Raw genomic sequence first — 17,552 nt, forward strand, 5'->3', positions numbered from 1 at the left:
CTAAACGCCTTTTGCCTAGACATGAGGAACCTCTTGTGATGCGCAATGGATCCCGCCACCAAACAAGCCCAATGAACGCGCATACACGGGCACCACCTCCCTCTCCGGAAACGCTGCGCGCACCGTCGCCAACGCAGCCGCATCCGCCTCGCCGTCGCCAAACTGGGAGAGAATCACGCCGCCGCCCCCCACGAGGAGGTAGTTGGCATAGCTAAAGACGGCGCGAGCGCCGGGGGGTGGGTTCGGCAGCCAGCACTCCTTGCCGATTCGGGGTTCGAGCACCTCGAGCACCTCGAGCGGCCGGCCACGCGCGTCCGTGGCGGCAGCCAGGATCTGGCGCACTTCCGCGTGCGCTGCGATCCACTCGCCCTCTTCTTCGTCCTCCCCAGTGGGCTTGTCCCGCGGCCGGGAACAGAGCACGACGCCGGGGCGCACGAAGCGCGCCACGGCGTCAATGTGAAAATCGGTTGAGTCGAGGTCCTTCCGGCCCGGCACCCAGATGAACTTGCGTATGCCGAGCGTGCGGCTGAGCTCAGCCTCTACCTGGTCCTTCGTCTTGCCCGGGTTTCGGTTGTCGTTGATGAGGGAGCTTTCACTGGCGATGAGGGTACCCTCGCCGTCGACCTCGAGCGCGCCGCCCTCTGTCACGATCGAGCCGGCGATGCGCGGTATGGCAAAGTCGGCGAGCAGCGACCGGGCAAGCTGGAGGCATGCTTCCGAGGTCTTCTGGCCGCCCCAGCCGTTGAAGTGCCAATCAACGCCGCAGAGCGTGCCATCGTCGCTGACGGTAAACGTGGGCGCCATATCCCGCATCCACACGTCTGGGCAGCCGGTGCTGACGGTGCAGACGTCGACGTGGTGCGCGTTTTTTGCGTTGCTGGCGGCGAAGCGCTGCCTGGCCGCCGCGAGGTCCTTTTCTTCGACGAGTAGTTTTACACGCACGAATCGCGCGGCGGCGTCGGCAATGGCGGAAATTGTATCCTTGACCGCGGCCCGTGACCCTTCAAATTGTTCGTAGTACTCCATGGACTCTCCCGGCCAGGCAAGAATGACAAACTGCTGTTGTCCATTCTCCGCAGGACGACGGTATGTATGCTGATCTGATGAGGAACAAGTTTGCGACATGATGCAGTTAGCTCCAATGGAAAAGGTAGGAAATAGTATGTATCGTATGTATCCTGGTGCCTACAGATGCTCTGCAACACGTGGTGATGGTAATGATGCAGCCAGAAACCAGCTACCTGGGACGGAACGGCAATTAATAAACAAGCGACCGCTATGAAATTGGAGCCCGTCTCCTTTGGTGAGAGTGCATATGTGCCGCATTTATCAATAAAAATAAAACCTAATAAGTCAGGTTTCCCCCACAAAGCTTGCCTCGGTTGGGTGCCGTCATCGTGGTGGTGCCCTTCAGGAGTGCCCGTGGCGTCGCGGCGTTCGCGGGCTGGCTGAATCAAGACTGCAGCCATGGCCGTACTACTATCCATGTTGCGATATATGTACTCGGGTTCCATGAGTCCCTATCTGTAGTTCGTACATCTCCCTTAATGCTGGTACTATCGGGGCGGGCGTACCCGGCCCGCCGGCGCAGAGTTGAGGACATTGGCCAAAGATCTGGAGCATGCTATGCTGTTCACGGCGTTGGAGGAAGGCATTCTTCAATTGCTTCTGGGATGCCCCAATGTGCAGGGCTCAGGCTTGGTCATTGAAGATGTCGGCCATATCGAATACGTGAACAATCTGGGATTCTCTGACATGATCTTGTTACTCCCCTTGATGACACCGTTGAGCGACAGGGCCGCCAATGTAGTGGCCGGTCCAGGTCGCCGACAATCTGGGAAAAATTTGAGGTTTAGAGTGATTGTAAAGCTGTCGAATTTCTTTTGCGGAATTCCAACCTCTGTTCTGTCTTCAGAATATCTTAGTATTTACTGGCAAGCGGGAGCAACTCGCTGTAAATCTATTTCACTGTTCACAAAAGTGAACACCAAATGCGGAGACGAATCAAAATCCATGTTGAAAACTATTTCTGACGTGTCATTGTATTAATAATTCTACCGCCTTCCTAAACACGTGGCTGTCTGCCAAGGTCTCCTCGGGCTCACTTACAATGACTGCAGGTTAGGAATGGACACCGGATGGGTGCACCGAGGATTATGGTTGAGATTGATTGGCAATGCACCTATGCTATGAGAAGTACGGAGTACATCAAACTACATTGAATATCACTAGGATTCTACTATTTTCATGCATAAAATAATATTCTATTATGTTGCTGGCTTGTTGCTCTCACGCACTCTGGCTTTACCAGCCACGTAAGCATACAGGTCGATCGACATTGAGGAGCTACTAAAACTAGACTACACGGGTACACCTGCCTCTCATTCCAAGGGCAGTATCCATCGAATGAATGTTGCAGCCATATTTAAATCTCTACTTTGACATCGAAAGAAGTGGATTTTCCTGCATATAGGCACCGGAGCCAGGGTAGCAAGAACAGCGCTGCGCCATGCGCCTCTTTGTGTTCACCACGGGCGCCATCAGCCTCTTGTTACAGGGCAGCCTTGGCAGGGCAAACGACGGCCACCGACTTCCGCTCTTACTGGAAGCAACGCTTGATGAACTCCGCGCCGGACTGGACGCGGGCCGTTTCACGAGCGTGGAGCTGACAAAAGCATACATTGCGCGCATCCAAGAAGTCAACAAGGACCTCCACGCCGTCACCGAAATCAATCCCGATGCTCTGGTCATCGCCGCCGAGCTGGACCGCGCACGCAAGGCGGCCACAGCACCGCTGAAGCCGCTGCATGGAATACCAATACTGGTCAAAAACAACATAGGGACCGCAGACAAGATGAACAACACCGCTGGATCGACGGCGCTGCTAGGGGCGACGCTCAGGGAAGACAGCACCGTCGTCAGGCGGCTCCGCGAAGCCGGGGCTGTCATCCTGGGCAAGGCCAACCTTTCCCAGTGGGCAGGTTCGCGCAGCCTGCAGGCCAGCAATGGTTGGTCGGCGCACGGCGGCCAGACAATCGGTGCTTACTTTCCACAGCAAGATCCCGACGGCTCATCGTCTGGCAGCGCCGTGGCGGCGTCCCTCGGACTCGCCTGGGCCTCGCTCGGCACGGAGACGCTGGGCTCGATCTGCGATCCCGCCCACGCCAACAACATCGTGGGCATCAAGCCAACGGTGGGACTGACGTCGCGGTTTCTCGTCATCCCCATCTCGGAGCACCAGGACAGCGTGGGCCCCATGGCCCGCACCGTCAAGGATGCGGCACACTTGCTGCAAGCAATTGCCGGACCCGACAGCAGAGACAATTATACTCGGGCCGCGCCGGGAACGCTGCCAGACTACGTGGCCGCCTGCCACAAGGACGCCTTAAAGGGCAAGCGGCTTGGCGTGCCCAGGGACTACAGGAGCATGTATCCGTACCTTTCCGCAGACGTGTCGTTCGATGCGTTTGACGCGACTGTTGGACTCTTGCGGGAGGCCGGCGCGGAGGTGTTGGAGGGCGTCGACATGCCTGGATGGGAACTCATGAACAAGGCCGGCCGAACCGGCATCATCACTGGTGCCGACTTTTTGACAGATCTGCCCAAGTATCTGGCCGAGCTGGAGACGAACCCCAACGACATTCACGACCTGTCCGACGTCCGCACATTTACAGACCAATCGTCTACAGAATCAGACGAGTTTGACTTTATGACATTCAACATGGTTCTCAAGCGTAACATCAACAATACGATGCCCATTTGGTGGGAGTACTACACTGAACGATACCACCAGAGCAATGAGCTGGGCCTCATAGGCGCCCTCCGAAACAACAGCCTGGACGCCATGATAGTGCCTTCGGCCATTGCGACCAAGATTGCCGTGCAGGGCGCTCCCGTCATTTCCGTGCCCATGGGCTGCACCGGCCCGGATACTGCATATCACCGCAACGAGGTGGACACGCTGAATGACATGGGCCCAAATCACCCATTTGGGTTTGGATTCGCGGGCGACTATTTTTCAGAGGACAAGCTGATTGGCATGGCATATGCGCTGGAGCAGCTGACGCAGGTGCGCGGGACGGTGAGACCGCATATTCAGCCGAGGACGGATTTGCAGGACATGGTGGCATTTGAGAGCGAGGAGCTGTAGTAAGCCGATCGGGCGCAGATGCCAGCGGAAACGTCCTGTGTGCTCTCGTAAGCTCGTTTTCACGTAAATAACCTGTAATGGATAATGATGCAAGGCCCTGTGTACCCTAGTTTTATCGTGACATCTGGTTACACTGCCTGAGCCGACGGGCGATTTCCAGGAAATTTCTCGCCACATGTTGGGAGGGAAATATCGTAAAACCCTTGTATCCCCTTGCGGTCACTGGTGATGCCGTCTGTATCCCGGCTGGCCCGACCGCGTCATGCTCTGGCCACAAAGAGCGTGGGAATAAATGAAGAGCCCCCCTCTCCTCCCGCGTGCGTTTTTTTAACGAGATGCAGCCTTTGCCTCTTTGACGCATGCAAGCATAATTTCGACGCTCTCCCGGCCTGCAGAAATGACGCCTCATCGGGAATGGCCGGTCACGGAGCTGCTCCGCCCTCGGCTGCCCCTCCACGCCGCGATTTGCGATTAATTGGCAGCCCTGTTGACAAGTCACCGAAGGACATATGAGAGGGCAAAAAAAAAAAAAAAAAAAAAAAAACTGCAACATGTTTCAGAAGGCCATTATGCGACGGGCACCTATGTATTTGATAAACAATAGAGACTGTAGACCTAGCCGGAGTTGGCGATCTGTACTTGATCAAGGCTAATTCACTGAAAAGTTCTTGCCCCGCGGCTGCCCACCTTTGTCTATTTCTAGTGCCGTGACTCGAACCTTTTTTTCCCTCGCCTTTTTTCCGTCTCTTCTTCTTCTGGAAGCGACCTTTCGGTTGTCTTGAACTGTGCCTTTTTTTTTGACCAATTCTAATTCCTCTACTTTCCATCTCTTCCTCACAATACATTCTCTCATTCGCCCACCATGAGTATTACAGTCATTCTCGGCTCCCAGTGGGGTATGTCGCAATTTCAGCCGTTCGCGCAAACAGCCCCTCCATGAGGCATAAGGGCCAAGTCGCGACCACGAAAGCTAACTGAGCATTCTTGCGCTTGCAATTTCTAGGCGACGAAGGAAAAGGAAAGATTAGCGATATCCTCTGCGGCGAGGCTGATTTGTGTTGTCGCGCTGCCGGGGGGGCAAACGCAGGCCACTCCGTCCAGTACGTTGCGACGTTGTTTTCATTTTCGCGTCTATGGATGTAGGTCTTGCTAACATTTGAATGCGCAGTGCCAATGGAGTCTCCTACGAGTACGTACACTTCGAACCGAAACTGACGAGACACAATAAGTAATAACCAACTAACGCACATGCAGCTTCCACTTGCTGCCGTCTGGTCTCATCAGCCCGCGCTGCATGAACCTGATTGGCTCCGGTGTCGTCTTCAGCGTCCATGCCTTCTTCTCCGAGCTGCAGGCGCTCGAGGACAAGGGCCTCAAGGACGTGCGGGAGCGCATCCTCGTCAGCGACCGCGCCCAGGTCAACCTGGAGCTCCACGCCCGCGTCGACGGTCTGGAGGAGGCGGAGCTAGGAACCCGCAAGATTGGCACGACCGGGCGAGGCATCGGCCCCAGCTACGCCGAGTTTGTTTTCCAAAACACTGAGCGTTTTTTGCGGTCAAACTAACTTCCCTTGTAGTAAAGCTAGCCGCAGCGGAATCCGGGTCCACGAGATTTTCAACCAGGCGAAATTTGAAAAGAGGCTCCGCGAGTTGGCAAGTGGGTACAAGAAGCGCTTCGGCGACCTCCTCGATTACAATGTCGAGGACGAGATCAAGAAATTTCAGGAGTGGCGCGAGATGCTAAGACCGTTTTGCATCAATGCCGTCACCTTTATGGAGAATGCCCAGGACGACGCTTCCAAGAAGATCTTGGTCGAAGGTGCCAATGCGCTCATGCTGGACGTGGACTACGGCACCTACCCGTTCGTCACCAGCTCCAACACTGATATCGGCGGTGCCATCAAAGGTCTGGCTCTGAGCCCGTTCAAGCTCAAGGAAATCATTGGGTATGCACCAGTACAGAAAATGCACCCGAGTCCGTACTCGAGGCTAACCAGAACAGCGTTGTCAAGGCGTACACGACGCGGGTGGGTGGCGGGCCCTTCAAGACGGAGGATCTCGGCGAAGCCGGCAACAAGCTGCAGGAGATTGGCCGCGAATGGGGCGTGTCGACCGGCCGCCGCCGTCGCTGCGGCTGGCTCGACCTGGCAGTGCTCAAGTACTCGTGTGCCATCAACAAGTACACGGCGCTGAACCTGACCAAGCTCGACATCCTCGACACCTTTCCCGTCATCCAGGTCGCCGTCGCGTACAAGGACCCTGAGACGGGCGACTTGATTGACTACTTTCCCGCCGACCTCGACCAGCTCGAGGCGCTCGAGGTCGTCTACGAGGAGTTCAAGGGCTGGCAGACGCCCATCACGTCCATCAAGACGTATGCGGAGCTGCCCGAGGAGGCCAAGGAGTACATTGAGTACATTGAAAAGTTCCTCAACGTCCCCATCAAGTGGATCGGTACCGGACGTAAGTACATGCCTGAGAAGAGGTCGTTGGGTGCAACGTGCTAATGCTAATCCGACTATAGCTAAACGCGACGACATGATTTACCGGTAAATCAACTGGCAATATTGGTCGGCTTCTGTGTTTTCATTTGTCAAGTCTTTCGCGCGTCTCAACTACAAGCGCAAGGCTTTTTTAGACACTCTATAGACATGCTACACGCCGGGGATACAAGACAAGATAGGATAGGCCTTGCTTTATCGTGAACCTCTGAACAATAATGTATCTGCAAGACTGCGCATTCAATTAAATTTCATTTCGTCATAAATTCGCTTATTCGGTACATGCCACCAACGCCTCAAGCTGTCGCCGCCTCGATCCCGTCATGCGACGCCTTCCACTCCTCCACCAAGCCTTTAAAGTCGCTTGGCAGATACGGCTTCGTCAACTCGGCCCAGTAGCTCCCTTTCCTATTACTCTTCAGCCCCATATCCCGCAGCAGCATATCGACATACGGCAGCCCCTCAAAGACAAAATCCGGCAAGCTCGCGCCGTAGCCGCACGGGTACCGCCACCGCCCCCACTGCGTGTGCAACATGATCTCGTCCTCGACCTGCTCCTCCTCGGCGGGCGGGCGGTCGAGCCGGCCGGCGAAGAAGGCGGCGATCCACTGGCCCTGCGCGGCGGCGCACACCGACGTGTTGATGCTCGAGATGGCGCCGGCAAACGCGACGTTGCGCGAAAACACGTGGCCGGCCGGCACCATGAACCGGTAGAGGCGCAGCGGCTCGCCCGTCGGCGGCGTCGCGAAGCGCAGCTGCGGCTGCTGCCGGAGCCGCGGGAACAGCGCCAGCACGTCCCCGTCCGCCTTGGCGTTACGCTTGGCGCGCTCGGCGTCGGACCCGTCCAGGCCAAACGGGCGCGGCCCCAGATTGTGAAACTCAATCGACGACTCCTTGCGCCAGCCCGTGGCGCACACCACCACGTCGGCCGCCAGCCGCGTGCCGTCCGTCATGACCACGGTCCGCGGCTCCATGCGGTCCACCTGGCCGACGTGCACGCGTACGCGGCCGTCGCGCACGAGGTCGAAAAACGGCGTCTCGTAGTTGAGGATGCTCAGCCCGCTGCCGGTCCAGAACGCAGAGTGCCACGGCTTGAGCTTGCGCACCTCGTGGTGCGCGTCGTACCCGTTGGCCGCCACCACGTCCGCCGACAGCACCTTCCAGAAGGCGTCGACCAGCAGCCGTCCGAGGGCGGTGCCGTGCAGGAAGCGCCGCACGCGGCCGAAGCCGTCCTCGCCGCCCCATGGGCACGGCGCCATCCACGTCATCCACCGGATCAGCAGCAGCTGATCGAGGCGCGCCTTGAACGGCGTGACGCGCGACGGCGCGATCCAGACGGGGCCGCGCCCGTCATCGCGGATCACAAGGTCCACGGTGGCGCCGTCTTGCACGAGCGCGTACGCGACGTCGTACGCCGACTTGGCGCCGCCGACGACGACGGCGTTGCGCACCGGCCCGAGCCCGGGCGCGCGGGCGCCAAAGTCCTTGGCGTGGAAGAGCGGCACGCCGAGGTCCGCGCTGCCCTGGTACGTCGGCATGTTGGGGGTGGACGTCAGGCCGGTGGCGAGAACCAGCTTGCGGGCGGCGACGGTGCGGCGGGTGCCGTCCGGGCCGGTGACGCTCAGGGTCCAGGCGTCATCGGGTGCCGGTTCGACGGCGTCGACGGTGGTGCGGAACTGGATCTTGTCCCAGAAGCCGAAATGGCGCGCAAAGTCGGTCAGGTACCGGTGCACCACGCCGCCGGGGATGTGGGTGTCGGCCGGCACGCCGTAGCGCTCGGTGGACATGGGGAAGTCTGGGTACTCGTAGGTGCCGAGCATGTTGTTGGACGCGAGGCCCGGGTACAGGCGCTGCTCGGACCAGGTGCCGCCGCAGCTCGCGCCGCTGTCGAACACGGCCAGGGTCTTGTCTGGCTGCAGCTGGGAGACGGCTTTGGCGGCGGCCAGGCCGTACCAGCCTGCGAAGCGAGACGAAAAACACATGTTAGCAGGGACCACGCCTTCCGGACCCTGGTTTTGGATGTTGGGAAGGGGGGCATCTTACCGGCACCAACGACGACAATGTCATAAGCCTCGCCCATACTTGTCCAATGTGTCTGAGGGTTGTTGGGGGTATCAATGGCTTCTTTTGAGAATATGGAAGAGGGAGGAATGATTGTACCAATGCCTCGGCTGATATATATTCGGCGTCCAACATGACCAGGCTCTCAGAGTCCCACGTGCGGGGAATCGTATTTGTATTAGTTATTATTCCCCGAGCCTGCATCTTCATCTTTAGCGGACGATCTATCCGCCCCCCGCAGAGTGGTCAGAGCTCGAGCTATGTATCTATCGGCTTTCCCGCCGATACGACAGGCTATCTGCGGATTGTGCTACTTGGTGCTGGTTGGTATGTAGCTGCGCCCGTCGAGACAGTTCACAGAGCAACACCCGAATCAGTACAGGTTTCGGCTGCGGAGATGGGGGGGGGGGGGGCGGCGGGCGGTGAGGGGTAGTTCTGTGTATTGCATCTATTTTTCATATTGTGGCGTGAGACCACAAATATTAGACTGGGGATGCGTAAGACACATCACAATCCTGATAAAGCTGTCCAGGTTGCGGCGCGTTTTCCGGCTAGCGGAATATGTGCTTTCAGCGACATCAGCTTATATAGTGCGCAACAAATGGCCGCGCTATCGTCAGCCACGGCCAAGTCTTTTGACCTAACTATTTGACCAGGATGTCATTCGGCAGATGAGACGACCCAGCCTCGTCGCACTATCGAGGACCCTGCACGGGCGCAGGAAGCTTGCCAGGCTGCAATTGTCTTTAAAAAAAAATCACTCGTACGAAATCAGGCCATCGATCGTCCCTGCGTGCAATCCGCCCGTAATGGCAATATCTGCGGCCGTCGTATGCACCGACGCGTCGCTCAGCAGGTAAACCGCGGCGCCGGTGAGGTCGTCCTGGCGGCTCAGACGCTGGTTGGGCGGCGCGCGCCACATCTGCTCGCCCTCGCGCCCGCTCTTTGTCGCGCGCACGTTTCTCGTCATCTCTGAGTCGACAAAGCCCGGCGAGATGGTGTTGACGCGGATGCCGTGCGGCGCGAGCTCGACGCCGAGCACCCTGGCCAGCATCAGCACCCCGCCCTTGGAAGCGTTGTAGGCGGCCATGCGGTACCCCGGCAGGGCAATGTGCGCCGACTGGCTGGCGATGAGAAGGATGCTGCCTGGTTTCTTTTGCTTGATGAGTTCCTTGGCGACCAATTGCACGGTGAAGAATGTTCCGCGGACCTGTTTTTTTGGTTTCAGATAAAGCCGGTTAGCAGGGGGGGGAAGCACTGGCTCAGTTCTTCAGCAAACAAGGGGATTACTCTGGTACATTAATCTCCTGGATGCGGTTGAATTCGTCCCAGGTCTGGTCCACAAAGGGTTTATCAATGGCGATGCCGGCCGCGGGCACGCAACCGTCGATGGTGCCAAACTCGGCCAGCGTCTTTGCAAACGCAGCCTCGAGGCTGTCCTGCTGGGTCACGTCGGTCTGGATATACAGCGTCTTGGCGCCAAACTGCGCATGTAACGTGTCGAATTCGGCAACGGGCTTGGGCTGAATGTCCCAGACGGCGATGTGGCCGCCCATTTCGCAAATGGCGCGTGACAGAGCGAAGCCGATGCCCTGCGCGCCGCCGGTGACAATGTAGGTGCGGCCGGTGAGCTCGAACCGCGCGCGGACGTTGCTGATTGTGTCGGACATGGCGGGGAGAGTATATGGAGGGCGTGATAAAGGGGGTAGGGAGACGCGGGAGATGAAGACTGTTGTCTGGTATATATGTATCCCAAAGGAAGTTCCGGTCAGCTATGCCACCAGGTAGGTTTGTCGTAACAGTGAGGCGGTCTTGGTTCGTTGGCGATCCACACACACACACCACCAATCGATCAGCCACTAATGAATAGTCAATCAGCTTTCAAGTTCGTCGGGTCGGAACCGTTACTAGCTTGGTGGGATTTCCGCCGCCCCCCGCTCGCCGTCTGTTGTTTCCGTTTGTGTTCGTTAGTCGACCTGGGGATTTGTCATGACACTAAGACATCGAGAAGACAGAGGCCACTGCGGTCGTCTGGCCTGAAACAAAGCAGCACTGCCGATTGTCATCACCCACAAAAACAGTGATAAACAGCCGGCCCGAGTAATAGCTGGGGGAACCGATACTATTTGTTCTGGCGCGTCATCCACACAACGTTACGAGCAGCCATGTATGCGAACATAAGCGACCCTCCCGCGCCGCTGCCTTGCGCCCAGCTTCAGAAACTGACGTCGGGTATCTCTCTGCAGCCGCCGCTGACGAGACGCGGCTCGGGTCCGGGCCTTCTTCTCCTCGTGTCGCGGCACGAGTACGACGAGGACGTGACGCACCGTGACGATGCGCCCACGCCCGTGTTGAAGTGGGCCGAGGAGGGCTACGCCGTGGTGCAGATCTCGGCGGCCGCGATGGAAGCGTCCGGTGCTGCGGCGGAGCAGGCCTTTTCTCTGGCCATGGAGGCTCTGGAAAGGTGCGAGTCGTGCCAGCCCAAAGACGCCGTCGGCGTGGTGTGTACGTTGGGCCGGCGACCGTAGTTCTCCAGCAGTAGCACGGCTCTTTCCAGAAGCTGACTGACAAGATAGTTAGGCTACTCTTCGTCCTTGTGGAACTTGGCTGCTCCTCTGCTGGACAAGCTTCCCAGCGTGGCAGCGGCAGTCATCTACGTCGACGACCAGAATCCCACCGGACTCTTACCCACCACCGTACCGTCCTTGAGGCACATCGCCGGGGCCGCCGCCGCCAAAACCAGTCGTCTTGGCGCGCCCAAAGAATATCGCTATCCCACCGTCACGGCGCCGCAGCAGCGGTGGTTCAGCCCCGGCCACGACGACTTTGACTACGCGGCCGACTCTGTCGCGCACTCGAGGAGTCTGCAGTTTCTCAAGCCCGCCATGCGCGGGCCCTTTTTCGACCTGGAGAGCATCTGGGAAGAGCACACGTACTACGAGTTTGCCGACCGCTCGGTCGAGCACACCATGAGCACCATGGTCCAGGAGCCCTACGTCAACCACGTACCGACTGTGAGCAGGCAGGAACCCCCGGGCTGCTAATGGAAATATTAACTCATATATACATAGTTGACGGGAGGTATTGGACGATTAAAGCTGACAGACTTTTATCGGCACAATTTCATCTTCAACAACGCGGCCGATACGAGTCTCGAGCTTGTCAGCCGGACCATTGGCATTGATCGCGTGATTGACGAGTTCATCTTTACATTCACGCACGACCGTGAAATAGACTGGCTGTATGTTCCCTTTTCCCACCATTGGTTTCCTACTAGGAAAAACATCTTGCTAGCCGGGCCCTCTGATAATACTAACACCCCGTTCTTACCGCAGACTCCCCGGCGTGCCACCCACGCACCAAAAGGCAGAGATTCCCTTTGTCGCCGTCGTCAACATCCGGGGCGACAGGCTGTACCACGAGCACATCACCTGGGACCAGGGCACGACGCTGCGCCAGCTCGGCCTCATGCCCGACTACCTGCCCTTCCCGTACCCCGTGCCCGGCGCGCCGCCCGGCGCCGCCGTCGAGTACCGGGTGCCGGTGCTCGGCGCGGCGACGGCGGACAAGCTGCGCAATCGCAAGACGGTGCCTTCGAATGAAATGCTTCAGTTTCGTGTGCGGGTCAAGCAAGGAGTCAATGAGTGATTCGCATGCCTTCGCTCCAGGCAAGTGTTTTGCCTTGCCAATTTTGGTCGACAGTGGCGTTTTCCGATGGCCTTTGCTGGTATGTGGCGTACATAAACGAACTTGGCTTTGGAATCTGGCCCGTGTAGCTTTTACGACATCGGCTCGCGTTTGTTGCAGAGAACGGAATCACAGGCAGCAGATCAAGAACTGACGTGGTCAAGGAAGGGTGCCCAACACCACGCTCAGCCGACGCTGTGCTGAGAACCCGCCCGCCCCCCTCCGCTGCACAGGTACGATTTAGATTAAAACGCGGGGGATAATGGATCAAGGTTCCCCGCGTCTCATGATTGTATGTACGTCTTTCGGAATCCCTGATCGTAGATATGCGGGTGCTCGACGGTCGGCTAGGCTCCCCTTGATAGGCGGGTAATGCACCTGTCCCCCATCCGCATCTTGGCCGAAGGTTAATTTGAATTGAGATGCATGCTGTATGTTTGTACTACCAAGTAGCTTCTATGTATTTATTTCTTCTTGCCATCTTTATTACCATCCTTGCCATCCTTGCCATCCTGGCCATCCTTGCTGTCCTGGCCAGCATCCTTCTTGGCTGAATCGACAATCTTTTGCGCCTCATTGGCCTTTTTCTCCAGAAGCTGCTTCAGCTCATCCAACGTGTCATTCATCAGCTTCTCGCCATCCTTTTTGTGCTCGGTAGCAACTTTGCGAAGCTGCTGCAGCTTTGACAAGATCTCGCTCCCTTCAGGCAACTGGTCAAAGTACTTGTCCAGGCCCCATTCGCTCGCCACCTCCTTTCCCTTGGACTGGGCCTTGTCGGTCACGCCCTTGACGTACTTTTCCAGGTCACCGAGGTCACCCGCATCGACGGCCGCCTTGGCCTTGTCAAACAGCTCCTTGACGTTGCCCTGCTTGAGCGCGTCGGCATTCTTCTCAATGAGCTCCTTGACCTTGGGGCTCTTGTCGAGCAGGGGCTTGGCCGCCTCGAGGCCCTTGCTCCAGGCCTCGTCGCCTAGCTTCTGCACCTGGCCGACCTTGTCGTCGATGAGCTGCTTGGCCTTGGCAATGTTGGCGGCCGTGAAGCCGCCGGCGAAGACGTCCTTGACCTGGCGCCAGGTCTCGTCGACCTGCTTCTTGGCGTCGGGTCCGTACTGCTCGCCCAGCGACTTGAGCTTGTCAATGTTGCCACCGAGCTTCTCCTTGATTTGCGGGTGGTTGTCGACAATATCGCCGAGGGCGTCGGCCGAAAGGTCGGCAATCTTCTTGGCCAGGTCAGCGAGCGTCTCATAGGCCTTTGTGGCCGTCTGCATGCTCAGGCCGGCCTTGGACAGCTCCTGGAACTGCTTGTAGCCGTCATTGATAATTTTGTTGACCTCGTCCTTGTGCTTTTCCTGCACAATCTCGACGTCTTTAAAGGCCGAGTCGACGAAGCCGCGGCCGCCGGGGACCCAGCCTACGTACGAGTAGGCGAGGTCCTTGATGTAGCTGATGGCCTGGTCGGGCTCGGGCGTGGCCTGCTGCAGTTTGGCGGCGGCGGCCTTGTACTGCTTGTTAGCCTCGATGGCAGCTTTGTTGATGGTGCTGGCGGTGCGACCGGCCGGCGTGAAGCTGTAGATGCCGTAGAAGAGGACGGCGCCAACGACACCGCCAGCAATGCCCGACGCCAGATGAGATTGCGACGTGGACGAGGTCGACGTGGATTGAAGGCGGACTTGTCGCGGCCCTTGTCTGGAAAACTGCGTTGATCTGCAGCGCAGAGCGCGGGGCACGGATGACCTAGTAGAGGAGAGCATTGTGATGAATTGGTGGTGGCGATGGTAAGTGATGGTGTACGAGGAAGGGGAGGCAGAGAGCTTGAGCGGCTCTATGTATGACAATTGGGTGGATAAAATCTGCAGTGAATTGTAGCTTCAATGACGTCAACGTCAAAGGGTCGCACAGTGTCTTGAAAACGGCGGCTGCAACAAGCTTTGGCTGGACCTTGATTCATTCCGGGCCAAACCGTTTCTGGTCGTGACGCCATGATGACCGACACAACTGACCGAGCGCCAGGGGAAACTGGGGAAGGCTAATAATAAATCCGAAGCCACAGGTGGATTAAATTGCATTTTGTTCATCATGGTAACTAGATGAATGCGCAGGCGGTTTTGATGAAAGCAAGTGTTGAAGTTGTGCCGAGCCACAAGGTGGCGATGGGTAAGCCACAGTGGCGCAACATCAAAGACCTTGTTGCCTGTGCCGCCACTCACGAGTATTATGATCAAAATACAGACTGGCTTGCAGCATTTTTGTTTATAATCTGTAATTTCTGTATTCGGGGAACAATTTCGCCGTATTGCCCGATTTTTTTATTGTCTTGTTCCACAATGCGCAGCGCCAACTGGCTCTCGAGTCAGCATTCACTTCCAACTGTGTGGCTGGGCGTGAAGTCTCCAGTTTCGTTTGCAGTTCTGCCTGCTCAACGGAAAACAGTGTCAGGCTCGACGTAGCTGCAGATGGGTGCCTAAACATCCTGGTCATGTCGTGTTGTGTGCGCAGTGAATTAACCCCCGAAAAGCGCTGTTAATAGTGGCTTGCAGTTTACCTGGCAGATGTGATGGAGGTACCTCTCCTTCCAGACCAACCTGCCCTCATCTGCAGGTCACTTTGAATACTCCAGCCACGGTTCAATCACGACAAGCGACAAGAAACCCGTTGCACCGCCAGGCTACACCGCCAGACTTAGGCAGATGCCAGGTTGGCCCAAAAAAAAAAAAAAACCATGGTGTTATAACTAGAGGGAGCCCCCCGGAAAGGCTTCACCCAGGAGATCCTTCCAAACAACATCGCCGCGCCTTGCATCCTCCGACATGGCTTCGAACGCAGACACAGAAGGAGCCCTGGCTTCCGAGTCAAGTCAGAAACAAACTTCTGCGGCCATCATGGCAATCCCCAACTACTCGGTTCCGGACTGGTTCTTTTCCGACAATGTCAAGTCACCGGGCCAACTCCGCACCGCCGAACCCAAGATTCTTCTGTCAGATAGGAGAAGGAAGGATGACAGTGGCAGTAGTCCCCCGCAAAACTACACGAGCCTCCCAGATGACGCCTTTATTGTATGTCGCCAGACATTTCAGTCAGTGCGCGATACCATAGCTTCTTGCTTGGTTCCCGACCCTGACGGCACGCTGTCGACATCCAACACTGGTGTCATTCTTTCCTTCAAGAATACAGCAGGAGCACAGATCTTGGCAGAGTATGTCGAAGCTCTAGCAAAGGACTTCGGTGCTACCCTGGTTACCCTGACGCTGCAAGACTTTCATGCTCTGGCTGCGTCGTATGAGGACCAGACCCCACCAGCTCTACGATTCAACTTGAAAGCTTTTAACCAAGACATTTCCCAAGATAACATATGCGGTGATATATCTCTACTATATCATGGTGCAGTCTGGCATTTTGGCCTCGGTTGCCCGCAAAGGGCAACCGATAAGACAAAGATGAGATCAAAATATGCGTTTGCGCCAATTTTCAAGATTCCGATACGCGACACCCTTGATGATTGCCTCGAGACAAACGGCTCCGTTGCAAAAGATGACGCAAGGCCAACTGCACCACTATTGATGATCCATATCGCAGAAGCGGACCTGTTTTTGGCTAAGACCATTATTGTTGCAAGACTGAAGGACCAGGTTGTCGAACAAAGGAAAGCAGGAAACCAAGTCGTACTAGTCATCACACAGTCAGGTTCCCGCCGCTCTATCTTCGATACACTACGCCAAGCGGGCAATATTTCCGAATCTGCCATCTTCAAACTCAGGCATATCGCTGTGCCTGCTGCGCCGCAGACATCAACAGAGCCCATCAACAAAGTCTCGGCCGCTTTTGTCGACGCCCTGAAACTTACGCTCCGTTGCCATACTCGACAGCATTTTGACGCAGAACTATTGCGCCCCAAAGCAGAATGGAATATCGACCTCGGTGAGGATGCCGGAGAGTTTAAAGCAACCGATGGTGAGCTGATCCATGCAGTCGGTCTACAAATCACTGGGCGGGCCCTGAATAAGGAGAAGCTGAGCCTTGAGGACATTTCGGACGTTTTATCGCAGGTTTCCATTGGCAGAAGGACGGAGCTTAACGGTTATCTCCGGCCAGTCGCCGAGGAAACAGAGCCTCCGATCAGAGGAGATGAAGGCAAGGTGCAAAAGGAAGAGGAAAGCTCAGAGGAAAGCTCAGAGGAAAGCTCAGAGGAAAGTGATTCAGCTATGAAACCTCGCAAGCCTATCTACAAGCATGATCTCGACAAATTTGAGCAGAAGCTTGTTTCTTCGATAATCAAAGTCGGCAAGTGATCTACCTATCTCCAAGGATCAACAGAAATGATGCTAATAGCGAGCGCACAGACGAGCTTCAGGACACCAAGTTTGAAGATGTGATTTTGAGCGACGACATGAAAGAAACGATGCGACAGCTGGTGCTTCTTTCCAAGATGAAGATTGATTCCAAATCGTCGCTCCTAAAGTCGGCGGTGCAAATCTCGGGCGCTCTACTCTACGGTCCGCCCGGCACAGGCAAGACGCACCTCAGCCGCGCCATTGCCAACAGCCTCGGTAGCAACATGCTCGCGCTCGACAGCGCCTCGCTACAGTCGAAATATGTGGGCGAGACGGAAAAGTACATCAAGGCGGCCTTTTCCCTCGCCCGGAAATTCGACCCCTGCATCATCTTTCTCGATGAGGTCGACGCCGTCTTTTACCGGCGGGCCTCGGACGACCAGTCCTGGCAGCGCGCCGCGCTCACGCAGTTTCTCCAGGAAATGGACGGGCTCCAGACGGGCCTGCCCGGCACGCCGTTTGTGCTGGTGGCGACGAACCGGCCCCGGGACCTGGACACGGCCTTTTTGCGCCGGCTGCCGCAAAAGATGCACTTTGGGCTGCCCGAGGCGCCAGCGCGGGCGCAGATCCTAAAGGTGCTGCTCAATGGGGAGGACCTGGCGGCGGACGTGAGCATTGAACAGTTGGCGGCCTTGACGGAGGGATACTCGGGGTCGGATCTGAAGAATCTGTGTGCGGAAGCGGCCTTATTGTGGATGATGGAGCTGAGTCAACAGATGGCTAGGGAAGCAACTGAGACGGCTGCAGAGACGGCGGCTCAGAAAGCGCTAGCTGAGACTGAAGGCGCACATGTGAAGATTGGCGATGCCAGTGACAAGAATGGCGA

General features: G+C 56.8%; 7 protein-coding genes across 7 annotated transcripts; 3 read left to right on the top strand and 4 right to left on the bottom strand.

Annotated features, from left to right (window-relative positions):
- Window positions 1-15: 15 nt before the first annotated feature.
- On the bottom strand, window positions 16-1,125 carry CCM_06766 (peptidylarginine deiminase-like enzyme; the record flags this gene model as incomplete). The annotated part of the gene is made up of 1 exon (XM_006671906.1): window positions 16-1,125. One exon carries the CDS (start codon window positions 1,123-1,125, stop codon window positions 16-18), a length of 1,110 nt encoding a protein of 369 aa, XP_006671969.1.
- Window positions 1,126-2,509: 1,384 nt separating this feature from the next.
- Window positions 2,510-4,291, top strand: CCM_06767 (glutamyl-tRNA(Gln) amidotransferase subunit A; the record flags this gene model as incomplete). Its single annotated transcript, XM_006671907.1, has 2 exons — window positions 2,510-4,149; window positions 4,261-4,291. 2 exons carry the CDS (start codon window positions 2,510-2,512, stop codon window positions 4,289-4,291), a joined length of 1,671 nt encoding a protein of 556 aa, XP_006671970.1.
- Window positions 4,292-5,012: 721 nt separating this feature from the next.
- CCM_06768 (adenylosuccinate synthetase) lies at window positions 5,013-6,702 on the top strand (the record flags this gene model as incomplete). Its single annotated transcript, XM_006671908.1, has 7 exons — window positions 5,013-5,046; window positions 5,130-5,250; window positions 5,319-5,339; window positions 5,405-5,671; window positions 5,727-6,095; window positions 6,152-6,612; window positions 6,674-6,702. The coding sequence occupies 7 exons, from the start codon at window positions 5,013-5,015 to the stop codon at window positions 6,700-6,702; spliced, it is 1,302 nt and encodes a 433-aa protein (XP_006671971.1).
- A 244-nt stretch (window positions 6,703-6,946) lies between these two features.
- On the bottom strand, window positions 6,947-8,730 carry CCM_06769 (dimethylaniline monooxygenase, putative; the record flags this gene model as incomplete). Its single annotated transcript, XM_006671909.1, has 2 exons — window positions 6,947-8,607; window positions 8,694-8,730. The coding sequence occupies 2 exons, from the start codon at window positions 8,728-8,730 to the stop codon at window positions 6,947-6,949; spliced, it is 1,698 nt and encodes a 565-aa protein (XP_006671972.1).
- A 738-nt stretch (window positions 8,731-9,468) lies between these two features.
- CCM_06770 (short-chain dehydrogenase, putative) lies at window positions 9,469-10,381 on the bottom strand (the record flags this gene model as incomplete). The annotated part of the gene is made up of 2 exons (XM_006671910.1): window positions 9,469-9,921; window positions 10,010-10,381. The coding sequence occupies 2 exons, from the start codon at window positions 10,379-10,381 to the stop codon at window positions 9,469-9,471; spliced, it is 825 nt and encodes a 274-aa protein (XP_006671973.1).
- A 495-nt stretch (window positions 10,382-10,876) lies between these two features.
- Window positions 10,877-12,359, top strand: CCM_06771 (LEA domain protein; the record flags this gene model as incomplete). Its single annotated transcript, XM_006671911.1, has 4 exons — window positions 10,877-11,216; window positions 11,292-11,725; window positions 11,783-11,952; window positions 12,047-12,359. The coding sequence occupies 4 exons, from the start codon at window positions 10,877-10,879 to the stop codon at window positions 12,357-12,359; spliced, it is 1,257 nt and encodes a 418-aa protein (XP_006671974.1).
- A 503-nt stretch (window positions 12,360-12,862) lies between these two features.
- CCM_06772 (uncharacterized protein) lies at window positions 12,863-14,149 on the bottom strand (the record flags this gene model as incomplete). Its single annotated transcript, XM_006671912.1, has 1 exon — window positions 12,863-14,149. One exon carries the CDS (start codon window positions 14,147-14,149, stop codon window positions 12,863-12,865), a length of 1,287 nt encoding a protein of 428 aa, XP_006671975.1.
- Between the last annotated feature and the right edge of the window lie 3,403 nt (window positions 14,150-17,552).

Source organism: Cordyceps militaris, assembly GCF_000225605.1.
Source record: "Cordyceps militaris CM01 unplaced genomic scaffold CCM_S00005, whole genome shotgun sequence".
In the NCBI taxonomy this organism is placed as follows: domain Eukaryota; kingdom Fungi; phylum Ascomycota; class Sordariomycetes; order Hypocreales; family Cordycipitaceae; genus Cordyceps; species Cordyceps militaris.